Raw genomic sequence first — 13,004 nt, forward strand, 5'->3', positions numbered from 1 at the left:
AAAAAAGAGCATCTAAAGATTTACCACTTCCAAGAGAAGTTAAATGCTGAGTTTTTAGTGACATAACAAATACATGTTAAAGAGGAGAAGAAGGAGAAAAACAGGTTTATCTGAAATGTTGGGATTTCCTCTGAAATGTGAAAAACAATTGAGATTTCAACTATTTTTTTAAAGTCTGCAATGCAAGCATCACCTGTTCAAATTGCAGGATTCATGGGAGAATCTCAGAATCTTGGTGATTTTAAAAGGGCCTTTGTGAATCAACGAAGACAGGCTATATAACCTTGTCACATTGAAAAAGAAAAGTAGGAATGGGAATGAGAATGTTGAAGGACTCTCCCACAGCCTTTCTTAGTTTCTTAGAAATTCTGCTTTTCTTGAACTAAAGGAGGAATTGACATCTTTTTTCTCAGAATTTTTGGAGGAATTTTATTTATGTTTTTATCCCACTTTTTATCCCACTTTTTTATATTAAAAGCATTCAGAGTGGATTTACTTGTTTAGAAAAAATTTTTTAAAGCACCTTTAGGAACACAAAAGAATTTTCCATTTCTGAAACCAATCTTGGCATCCAGTTGTGATGTTTGCATGCAGTTTGATTTTCCCAGATGGAGCAAGCAAATAAATTTCAGGGAAGGTGTTGAAGGCAAAAAAACTAAAATAAAAAATACAACATTTCCATTCTGGTCTAAAATTACTGCTTTGCTCATTGACTTCTGTCTTTCCCAATAGGATTTGATGTGTTTCCTTGTCTTGATTGAATCAATTAATTATCTCTAACTCTTACCTCATATTCTTTCATTGCTACAACATAATCTAACTTGGATAGAGCTTGTGGCAAATTCAATTCCTTTCTTCCTTTCTAGCAGGGGTGTCAAACTTGCAGCCCATGGGCTGGATGCATCACCTGCTGGCCCCACCCACACCCAGTTTAGTGAAGGGGGGGAAGTCCTAATACGACGACACCATGATGATGCAAGCTTGACACCCCTGCTTTTTAGCACTCAACTTGGGCTCTTGGATTTTAGGAAGTACTGGACATGACATATGCCTGCTTATCTCTCACTCTGACTGATTGAATGTGCTCCAGTGATGCAAATCTTAAGCTGTTTGGGCAGTTCCTTACTGATGGAAACCTCTCTGGAGCTGTTTTGAGATGACATATTATAGCAGGGGATAACTTGCTCTGTTTATTCCAGGCCTCTGCAAAGCTAAATTCATGCCTGTGTCAACTGTCCAATTAGTGAACCCAACACAAGGAAACACTCTCAGGAGAAATGAATTCCCAAAAGTAAAACTTTATTGGATACACTATGTTGGTACTGAAGAAACAAAACCAGCTCTGGTTTCCTGCGTAGATGCTCGCCCTGTTAAACAATACTTTCTCATTCTCTCCACCCCTGGTTGATAACAGTGATGTGCAGTCAGGTGAGGCAGGGGAGGCACACCCTCACCACTGTCATCCTGAAAAGAAAAAAAAAATGTAAAAGGAAAAAGGCGAAAGCTGAGGTCAGGCTGAACTAGTTGCTGCCTGAGCCTGCCTCACTGTGGATGACTGCTTAACTGTTTGAAAAAGCCTCTAAAAAGTGTCCTCTACTTTGAGGCAGGAGAACTGTGTGCCGCTCCTAGGTCAGGATTTTTTAGGCTTTTAACCCTTAAATTAAGCAAGGGTTAAAAGCCTAAAAGTTCCTGACGTAGGGGAGGCATCCAGTTCTCCTGCCTCATAGTAGAAGGCGCTCGTTTAGGCAGGGCTTCTTCAGAGAAGCTTTGTGTGTGTGTGTGTGTGTTTGTTTGTTTGAGAGAGAGTTTGTTTGAGTGAGAGAGAGAAGGGGGTAGGAAAGGTAGGGTGGGCAGCCTGCCTTACTCGGCTGGAGGAGCATCGCCTCTGGCTCCAGTCTAGCCTGCGGCGCTTGCAGCCCCTGCTAGCTTCTCCAGGGACTCCCAGGCTGGGCGCCAGAGAGCTGGCGCAAGATAGGCTGGCCATGTTGCCCGGCAGCGGCAGAGGTTCCCTTTATTCTTTTGGGTGGGGGAAGTGGGGGGAAGAGGCTTCCTCCGCTCCATCCAAGCCCCACATGCACTGCCCTCACCCGACAAGAGCATCCTGGATGCCGCGCAGCTCTGGCGGGCAGTGCCGTGGGTGAATCCCGGGGCAGAGGGCGGCAGGGAAGCTGGGCCAGACCCTTCACAGCTGGCTTTCAGAGACGTGAAAGGCTCTTTCCTCAGGCGGGCATCTTTTCCAATGAAACAGATCGAGACAGGAAGATCATTTTATTACATTTGAACATTCTGACTAAAACGGATTCTCTCATTCAAAGAGGGAGACCATCTTTCCATCACTTTTATCAAAGAAAGTGCAAGAGAAAAGCTGATTGGACAGGGCAAAAATAACTCCTCCTTTGCACTGTAAATCAGCTACATGGAATTAAACACTACAATCCAACTTTTGTGTGTGTGTGTGTGTGTGTGTGTGTGTTTGAGAGGGGGGAGGGAGAGAGAGAAGGAGGAAGGAGGGGAAGGGAGAAGAAAAAGAAAAAGAAAGAAGGAAAACAAATGCTGTCGCTTTAAATCAGAACTGAGCATGCCTGGCTGTGGAATTCTGGGAGTTGAAATCCACAAGTCTAAAAAAATTGCTGCCTCACCAGCCATAAACCTCACCGCACGTCACTGTTGTCCAATTATGAGACTGTCTCAAGCACCTACACTGATGACCTTGCTTTCTTCGTGCTCTTACAATCTCTGCATACATTCTCCTCATTCCATTTCCCTACCCCCAGTTCATTGGCAAGTTGAAAAGCATAAGGTTTGAAAGAAGCAAAGCAGTTCAGACTTGACGGTCCGACAATCATGTAGCAATAAACAATTTTGTAGTTGGATTTTCTTAAGCATGTTTTTTGTAATGATAGATTCACTACTTTCCAGCTGAAATCTGGGTGCAGTCATATATTTGCACTCGACTAGTTTAAAACTCCTCGAATTCAGTATCTGATGTGTTTTGAAGCAGAAATCTTGTCCCGGGGCTTATCTTCCTCTTGGTAGTCAACATGCAAGGAAGAACTTGCTGATGTCAGCTGCCTCATGACTTGCTATTTCTTCCAGCTGAAATGATAAATCACATGGTTTTCTCGGTATCTCTCAGTTTTGGTATTCGGCGTGTCTTTCAAAACTGATTATTGATGAGGACTGAGGTACCACTGTATAATTAATGATAAAAGAGCTTGCATACTTACCTGCATTATTTCTGGAGCAGTTTTAGAGAGCCGTTGACGTTATTCATGAGAAGGATTGTAGTTGAGGCTATAATGTATGACCAACTCTCAGACTCAATATTCCCGGAACTATTCCATATCCTTGGAAATAAAGGGCCATAGGAAAATCTACAGGACTGAAGAGATCCTATTGGTCCAGGGCACAGTATAATAAGAGCACTTCATCTTTATCATCATCATATCCCACCTCTATTTTGTTCAACTCAAGATAGTATACATAATGCTTCTGCTGCTATTTTCTCAGCAATAATGACCTTGAGAAAACTGGGAAGGAGGGTGCAGGTACTACTCAGGAACCTTTGAAAACTTTTTGTCTGTAGTCTCTACAAATGTTGTAATGATCACACAGAGGTGAATGACAGAGCCTACTACCCCATTGCTCCCTCCCTTGATGACTAGTGGAGTGGGGGCAGGCTTGCTTCTCTATACAAACGTAGGAAACCAATATCAACCTTCAAACTTTCAAAAATACGACCAAGAGGGATTTGACATTTCACATGTTGCATAAAGTTCTGTGTCAGTAGGCAAGTTGGTGTAAAATGCACATCCCATTTTTTAAACAAAGACTTCTTATAGCAGAATTTTTAAGTATTGAAATAATTTGTTAATTTGTAATTATATTTGACTACACTGATAAATATTTATTTATTTATTATGTATTTATTGGGATTGCTTGTAGTTTATTAAGAAGTTTTACAATGAAACCTGGGAAAGAAGATATAACCACTCAATCACTGAACAGTCACTTACCTTGCTGTGGACGTTATCTGTCTCCATTTTTGCTATTGGTGGACTTGTGGGTGCATCAATTGTTACTCCAGCTGTCAAGTATTTTGGTCGGTAAGTATTATGTTGAAAACAATACTGTGCATTTTTTTTCCTCCAGCTGATAATATTGTTGCACCTGCATTTAAAATATCAAGTAAGATACTTCCCACGATAAAACAGTTGTGATTATTAGCAAGTAATAATGTATGCAATGCAATTTTGTATAAATTTGGCTTTTTTTAAAAAAAAGTTCTGTGGTTTTAAAAATATTGTTTAGAAGTCTAAAGTAGCAATCAGTCTCTGGGACTGAGCTATCATAGTTTTTGCATCTTTTTGCTGCCATCTAATGGCCATGTAGTTATAGGAGTTCTATTTATGACAAAATTGATTACGGTATTTATTTCTCAATAAATCCAACAAGAATGTCCTGATATATGAACCCATAATTCTCCTAAAACCAAGTGCAGGAGGATTGGTTTAATATCCTATACCAAGAGTAGACAGTATCTCTCACATTTTTCCACCAACTATTATTTATATTGACATTGGAAGTGTTAAATAGAAATATTAGACAAGATATAGAAATTAAAGGCATGGAAATAAAAAAGGAACAATATAAACTACAGGCATTCGCAGATGATTTGTTTTTATCTTGGAAGACCCACAAGAAAGTGGACTTAAACTAATTAGGAAAATAGAAGAATATGGTGAAGTTGCAGGACTGAAAATAAATAAAGAAGAAAACAAAAAAAAATAGTTAAAAATATTAGACATACAGAAAAAAAACTAAAGAAGAAAATAGGTATACAGATAGTCAAGAAAGTTAAATATTTTAGAATTCAATTAGTGTCAATGTGTGTAAAAATTAAAGAAGGTAATTGTTATAAATTGGCGCAACAAATTAAAACAGATTTGGAGAAGTGGAAAAATCTACTATTATCGTTGATGGGAAGAGTAGCCACTATAAAAATGAATATCATTAGAAGATTATTATATTTATTTTAAACAATGCCAATAAAACTGGGAAAAATACTTTGAAGAATATATTTGGCAAGGGAAAAAAGCAAGGATAAGTTTGAAAATATTGCAGGATTCTAAAAATAGAGGTGGTTTGGGGCTACCGGATTGGGAATGGTACCACCAGGCTTCGACCCTTACTTGGGCGAAAAAAATGGATTGGCATGAGGAACAAAAGACTATTGACCTTGGAGGAACATTGTCTTGAGCTAGGATGGCATGCGTTATTATGATATGGAAGAAACAAAATACACAGCTATTTCCAAAGATATTATGTTAGGAGTGCATTATTATTAGTACGGGAGAAAATTAAAGAACAACATTGTTTGAAAATTCCAGTCTGGCTGTCCACAATGGAGGCACTGATTTACCCAAATGTTATTGATATAGAGCAGTGACCTTTTCCCCATCGCGTGCCAAAAGGGGAGCTTAGGGGGGTTGTGCACAGATGTGCCCACACCCATAATGCTATGTGCATAACCCCATGCGCATGCATGCATACATGCACAACACCCATGCATGCCTGCGTGCATGCCCCCCCCCACTTGGACCAGTTTTTCGCCCTCCCCAGGCTACAGAGGCTTTCTAGGAGCCTGGGGAGGGTGAAAACAGCTTCTCCCCCTCCCCAGAGGCCCTGCAGAGGCTTCAGGAGGCTTCCGTGAAGCCTCCGGATGGCGAAAAATGGCCCTACAGGAAACCCGGAAGTTGGGAATGGACTTCTGGTTTGCCTGTAGGGCCATTTTTCGCCCTCCAGAGCCTTCCCTGAAGCTTCCGGGGGGCGAAAAACGGCCGAAAAAGAAGGCCTAAGTCCGTTAGAGTTGATAGGGCAATGCCTTGTGTACCCTAACAAATGGCTCCTTGTGCCACCTGTGGCACATGTGCCATAGGTTCGCCATCACGAATATAGAGAATATTACCAGATATAAAGATGTTTTAAATGAAAAGGGGGAACTTAAAACTAAGCAGGAACTGAGTGAGCAAGGGATTGGGATACCATGGTGGTCATATGTGCAGATACAATCTAGATATGAAAAGGACGTTAAAAGGTATGGTTTGTATAAAGATAGGAGACATGTTGGAAAACATCAAGCCATCGAATAAGTTGCTATTTAGAATGACATTGTATGCTAAGTTTATCCCTTTAAACATGGACTGCCTAGGCCAATGATGGCAAACCTTTTTGGGACCGAGTGCCCAAACATGGCAATTTAATCCGAATAATGAGGTTTTGTGAGGAATTTCAATCAATCTTTCACAACTTGACTTCACAACTTGGTGGCACTGGATTTCTTTAACAGCACAACTCAGGAATGATGGGAGTGTAGTGCAGTAGCCTCTGGAGGGGCATCACATCCTTATTCCTTCCTTCCTTCCTTCCCCTCCTCTGATTTCACCTTACTTCCTTTGATCCTGTATATTATGGTTCGTTATTGTTAGTATTTATTTTTAAATGCTGTGTAGCTTAGAAGCTCTCAGCAAAAAATAACAGCAGCTGTTGTTTGTGGCTGAAGCTATCCCAGCTGTTATTTACACACACACACACAGACATAGACACAAACACACACACCTGTTTTTCTTCCATTTTCCCTGGGTCCTTGGGAAACGAAAGGCATATTTCCCCCATCCCTATCTTTAATAAACCCTACACACACACACACACACACACACACACACAATGCAGCCTTTTAGCTACTATTGTCCCACCTTGCTTCCCCTCCCCTGAAAACGAGGCTAGGGAAGAAAGCCGGGAAGAGGGAATCCAATGGGGAGGGAAGAAGAGACCCAGACAGAACCCTCTCTGAATAACCTCCCAGATTCAACTGATTTCCTCTCCAATATTCTGATGATATAAAATGGGGCACGGGGGGAAACACTAGGGGGGGGGGAAACGCACACATTGCCTTATGGGTCCAGGCACACTTGCACCTTCGGCACATGATGACAAACAAGTAAGCCATTACTGTTCTAGTCCAACCCAATGCCCAAGGCAGGAGTCCTTATTCCATCCCAAACAAATGGTTGTCCAATCTTGAAAACTACCCGTGATGGAAGATCCACAGCTCTGGGAGGCAAGCTGTTCTATTGATTAATTGTTTTCACTGTCAGGAAATTTCATCTTAGTTCCATGTTGAATTTCCCTCTGATTAGCTTCCACTCATTGCTTCTTGTCTTGCCCTCAAGTGCTATGTAGAATAAATCAACTCCTTCCCTGTAACAGCCCTTCAAGTATTGGAAGACTGCTATCATGTCACCTGTGAGGGCCACACAGGATGGGCTTTGTAATACTTGAAACAGGAATTTTGTAGTACTGTTGCACTGGCTGACTAACATAGGCTTTCTTGTATTTTAAATTTGCTTTTTCAAATGTATTACGAATGTATTACGAATAATTTGCCATAAGTCTTAAACCTGCAAGAAAAGCCTCTCATTTAAACCAGGACTGGCAGGAGAGCATTTGATATATTGTAGATAACAATTTTGTTTTTAACCGTTCTCAGGCCTCCATGAACAAAGAAAATATTTAAGTCCAACTTTGGGAAGTGTTGAGAATGTATCTTACCCATATCCATTTTGATATTTTTCCTTTGCAAATGTTTTTTTTCTCTTTTACTCCGAATACAATGCTTTTTTTCTATGGCTATGCTCATGTGTTTTAAGGATGCTTTAATTCTTCTGATGTAACTGGATAGATGGCTATTTCTAAACCAAACTTTTGCTTTGAAATTCTTCATTGTGCTAAATATAAAAGTACACATAAGCCATTTTTCCTAGTTTATCCTTATCATAGGGAGACCCTATTTTATAAGCGTACTCTAATCAATTGCTTTTAAATGATATTCTTACTTGGTTGCATATTGGAAAAGGTAAGCTGAGGCACAACCTAGAGCGTTGATGGCAAACATATGGCACGCATGCCAGAGGTGGCACAGAGCCTTCTCTGCTGGCATGCGCGCCATCGCCCCAGGTCAGGTCTCCATTGCATTTCTTCTGTGAGCTTCTGTTTCCCTGCAAACGATGAAACTGAAGCTCACAAAAGAAAAAGATCTTACCTCTTGCTGTGCTGCCAGTGTTGGGATGCCCTGCCTCCTGCCGGCCAGCTGGTCTTTGGGTCTTTGCTGCGCATGCCCACCTGCTTGCGTGCATGCCCGTACATGTGCGTGCGCACCTTTCAGTTTGGGCATGCACGCATGTGCAGTTTGGGCACTCGGTGTCTAAAAGATTTGCCATCACTGACCTAGATCTAGATTTGGCTATCACCCTTAAGCCTTCTCTTAGTTAGGACAAATATACCTAGGTCTCTTAGCAGTTCATTGTACAATTTAGCCCCCAACCTCTTACTAGCTTTGTTACTATTCTCTGCACATTTTCTAGGCCTCAGCATCTTTTTTTGAATCATGGTGACCATAATGCAATGTGCATGTGACCCCCCCTACGTGCGTTCCCCTGTGTTCCCCCTGCCCCCCTGCATGCGCGTGCATGCCTCCATCCCCCTGGGCATGTGAGTGCATCTTCCACATGCACCCCCATGTATGCGTGGCAGAGACCCCCAAACCAGCAGGCCGTCAGGAGACTTGTGCGCATGCGTGGTGGAGCTCAGCTGCAGCGATGGCTCACATGCTCACAGAGAGCCCCATAGGTTCACCATCATGGCCCTATACCATTTCAGACAAGTCCAGTACCCATCTTAAAAGCTTCCAGTGATGGGGCATCCACAACTTCGGAAGGAAGGCACTTGTTAATTGTTCTCACTCTTAGGAAATTTCTCCTTAATTCTAGGTAGTTTCTCTCCTTGATTAGTTTCCATCCATCATTTCTTGTCTTGCCTGCTAGGATCGCATTGGCTTTTGTGTATGCTGCCTCACACTGTTGGTTTATATTCAAGTGATCATCCACTAGGACTCTTAAGATCCCTCTCACAGTTACTGGCCAAGTTTCATCTAGTCTGTACCTGTGCAATTGGTTTTTCTTGCCCAAGTGCAAAATCTTACTTTTATCCACAGTGAAATTCATTTTGTTAGATAGGGGCACAGTGTTCAAATTTGTTGAGATCTTTTGGGATCCTGAGCTTGTCTTCTGGGGTGTTGGCTATTCCTGCCAGCTTAGTGTCATTTGCAAATTCGATGAGTTCCCCTTCTATTCCCTCATCTAAGTCATTTATGAAGACATTGAAGAGTACTGGGCCTGAAACAGAACCCTGGGGTACCCCACTGTCTCTCCATGTGGACGTAGTTCCATTAAGGACTACATGTTGAATATGGTTTATCAGTTACAAATCCATTTGGTAGTAATGCTGCCTATCACACATTTTTCTAGCTTACCAAGAAGTGGTCCACTTTGTCAAATGCCTTACTGAAATCCAAGTATGTGGCATTTCGCTGGTCCAATAATTTAGTCACGTTGCCAAAACAATGAAAAACGATTTGTTTTTGACAAACCCATGTTGGCTTCTGGTTATAACTTTGTTTGCTTTTTAGTCCAGGGGTGTCAAACTGTTTTATCTTATTTGTATACCCTTAATTTTGGCATTATGGGGATATTTTTGACTTACTCTATCTGTTGGGGCAACTTTTAATTATATTATTTTATGGAAAAAAAACTGTTTATCTGGCAATATAAGGAGGTAATAAGTGATTTGTTTCTTTTCAGAAAGCAAACGCTGCTGCTAAACAATGTGTTTGCCATTGTGGCTGCATTGCTTATGTCCTTCTCACTGCTGGCAGGAATCTTGGAAATGATTATTTTGGGCCGATTCATAATGGGCATTGATTCAGGTATGATTTATTTTGTGCAAGATACTGGTGTTTAGTGAATGTTCTGCAGTCCCTGCACTCTAGTCTTTTAACATTTCAGCTGAACTAGCTAAACCTGGAAAAATGGGCTGAATTCTTAAGAAACAAATTGTTGATGCATTTTTTTCTCGTTGATATTTTTATTATGAGATAAAATAAGATACAAAATACAAAAGAAAATATGAAAACAATGGAGAGGAAGGGGGGAAAGAAAATTAAGGAATGATTAAGATGATGTAAGGGTTCTGTTACTGCGAAACAGAAAATAAGTTGTTATTTCACAACAGCTGTAGAGGGACAAGAAAAGGTAATGACGCAAAAAATTCTATATCCATCAAAAATTAAGATCTAGAGCACATTGTTAAAGTTGACTTGATCATAAAATAGTGAATTTGCTAAATAACAGTGATGGGAACTTGATTGTGGAAAGAGGGAGGATGTCCTCTTTCTAGAATAGGGAGATACAACTAGGTAGAAAAATTCCACAAGCAATCTGGCCCCAAGCTATGAAGAGACTTAATAACTGAATAACAGAGTTGGAAGGGACCTTGAAGGTCTTCTAGCCCAACCCCTTGCTCATGCAGGAGACCCTATACTATTCCAGACAAATGACTGTTCAGTTGTTCTTAAAAACCTCCAGTGATGGAACACCCTCAACTTCTGGCCACAAGCTGTCCCACTTATTAATTATTCTCATTTTCAGGAAATCTCTCCTTAGTTCCAGGTGGTATTTCTCCTTGACACATTTTCATCCATTATATCTTGTCTGGCCTTCAAGTGCTTTGGACCTGGGTTGACTTCCTCTTTTGGGTGACAACCCCTGAAATATTGGAAGACTGCCAGCATGTCACCTTTAGTCCTTCTCTTCATTAGATTAGTCATATCTAGTTCCCGAATCCTACATCATATGTTTTAGCCTCCAGCCTTCAATCATCTTTGTTGCTCTTCTTTCTGCTCTAGAAGTCTCAACATCTTTTTTTGTATCATGATGACCAAAACCTAACACAGTATTCCAAATGTGATCTTACCAAAGCAGTATAAAATTGTACTGTGACTTTGATACTATTCCTCTGTTGATGTAGCTTAGGACTGAATTGGCTTTCTTGGCAGCTGCACCACACTGCTGGCTCATACTTAAGTGGTTGTCTACTAGGACTCCTAGATCCCTCTCATAGGTACTGCTTTGAGCCAGGTACCACCTATTCTATACCTGTGCATTTGGTTTTTCTTGCCTAATAGGCCACATTCAGCATTTCAGACTTAACTCAGAAGGTTGCTGTCAACAAATGCATCTTGCTGATCAGAGGTGTTGCATTGTGCCAAATGAGGAGTGCACATAATCACCACATTTTGTACCAGCTTAAGCTTGTAAATGGTCTGAAGGGCAGCTCTAAGCAGAGTGAATTGCAATAATATGAAAGGTTGCCATAGAAATGGAGTGTGATTGGTAGATTCTACATAAAAACTGTTCTGTTGGAATAGAATAGAGCAGAAAAGGGAGAGTGGAATGCTTATTATATACTTTTTAAAAAGAAAAATACAAAATCAGTTTTGCAAAAGATTACTTGAGATTTCTCCTCAACTCCTAAGACTATCATTGTCCAATATATACAAACCTAACTGTATATAGTTAGGGTTATAACCGTTTTTACCATTGTCTCAGTTGCCTCATGGCAAAATGAGCACCAAACAAATTTAATAAAATAAAATAATTGTATTCGCGCAATCAGGAAAAACTTTTAACAAATAAGCCGTAGTAATTTGTAATTTGTGGGAGATCTTATTCACAATGGTTCAGAGTGCCATTTTACAATCTCTGGGCTGGGGGAAAATCAGACATGATTTCAAACACCATTCCTTATAGGTTGCTTTCACTGACTTAAAATTAGGCTTCCGTTCAGTTTTGTTCCAAGAAATCACATTGATTGTTCAGCAGCTGTGACTGGGCTGGCCGCTTGACTGTAGAACTTGTAATCTATTGAGGGTGAAAGAAGATTGTATTCTAGTTCCTCCACTGTTTGATTTAGTGATAGATGTCTTAATCAGAAAAGGCATCTACCTTCCTAAACTCAGCACAAGGCATTTACAATGTCACTGTATGACAAGGTTGCAGAAGAACATGCATGAACTCACTCTTAACATCCAAATTATGTTTCTTTCTCAGAAAACCTCAGTTGCCACAAATATTAATGGTGAACTGGGAATAATAGTATTGAACAAATTCCAGCTTTGAAATACAGTGGCAATTTTTTCAAGCCTCTGGAGCTTAGTAGGAACAACTTAGAGCCCTTGCCAAAGCAACAATATTCCTAGGGCAACTTTGGTTGTTTCCATTTCTATTTGGAGAGAAATGCACAAAACAAAAAAGCAGTATACCTTCTATTCGAACCCGCATCAGTCTTGGTTGAGAATAGATATGGCCTGGACATCATCTGAACTATGTAACCAATTAGAAGAAATCAAAATTAAACAAATGAGTGGGTGGATCATAACTCAATAAAATTAAAATGGAAAGGCCAAAAAAGAAGAAAAAGATGGATGATTAACCCAAATATTGTAAAAGAAACAGAATACACTCAAATGCTAGAGAAAGAATTAAAATTATTTCTTAGAACAAACAAAAAAGAAGACACCTCAATACAAAATCTCTGGGATACTATGAAGCATACATAAGAGGCCTCACGATCGCCTATATAGCAAGAAAAAACAGAAAACAAAAAGAGCAACAAGAACGTATGCAAAAAGAACTTAGGGAAGCTGAAGCTGAATTATAGAAAGACCCAAATAATAAAATTAAAAAAGAAAAAAGAGAGATGATAAAACGTAAGATTAATTTAATAACCCAAAAAGAATTAGCACAGAAAATTAAAGCGGCCAAACAAAATTACTTTGAACAAGCCAACAAATCTGGACAGTGGCTGGCATACAGATTGAAAAATGAAAAAGAAAAAAGAATGATATATCAACTAAAAGATGACAAGGGAAATATTCAACATAAATCAGAAGAAAAGAAGCAAATTATTCAAAAATATTTCGCAAAATTATATGTGCAAGACAGTATGGAGGAAACTAAGATAAAACAATATTTAAACCCCAAAAAGATAAATCCAATCTCTAAAGAACAAAGGGAGGCGATAAACAGGACAATAACGACAGTGGAAAT

General features: G+C 40.0%; 1 protein-coding gene across 1 annotated transcript in view; it reads left to right on the forward strand.

Moving 5' to 3' along the window:
- SLC2A9 (solute carrier family 2 member 9) overlaps positions 1-13,004 on the forward strand; it is a 45,454-nt gene that overhangs the window by 10,333 nt on the left and 22,117 nt on the right. The window contains exons 3-4 of the mRNA XM_081960271.1: positions 3,946-4,106; positions 9,699-9,823. Of these exons, the coding sequence (XP_081816397.1) occupies positions 3,946-4,106; positions 9,699-9,823 (286 nt within the window). The remainder of the gene's footprint in view (positions 1-3,945; positions 4,107-9,698; positions 9,824-13,004) is intronic.

Source organism: Natrix helvetica (assembly GCF_964273705.1).
Source record: "Natrix helvetica genome assembly, chromosome: 7".
Lineage (NCBI taxonomy): Eukaryota > Metazoa > Chordata > Lepidosauria > Squamata > Natricidae > Natrix > Natrix helvetica.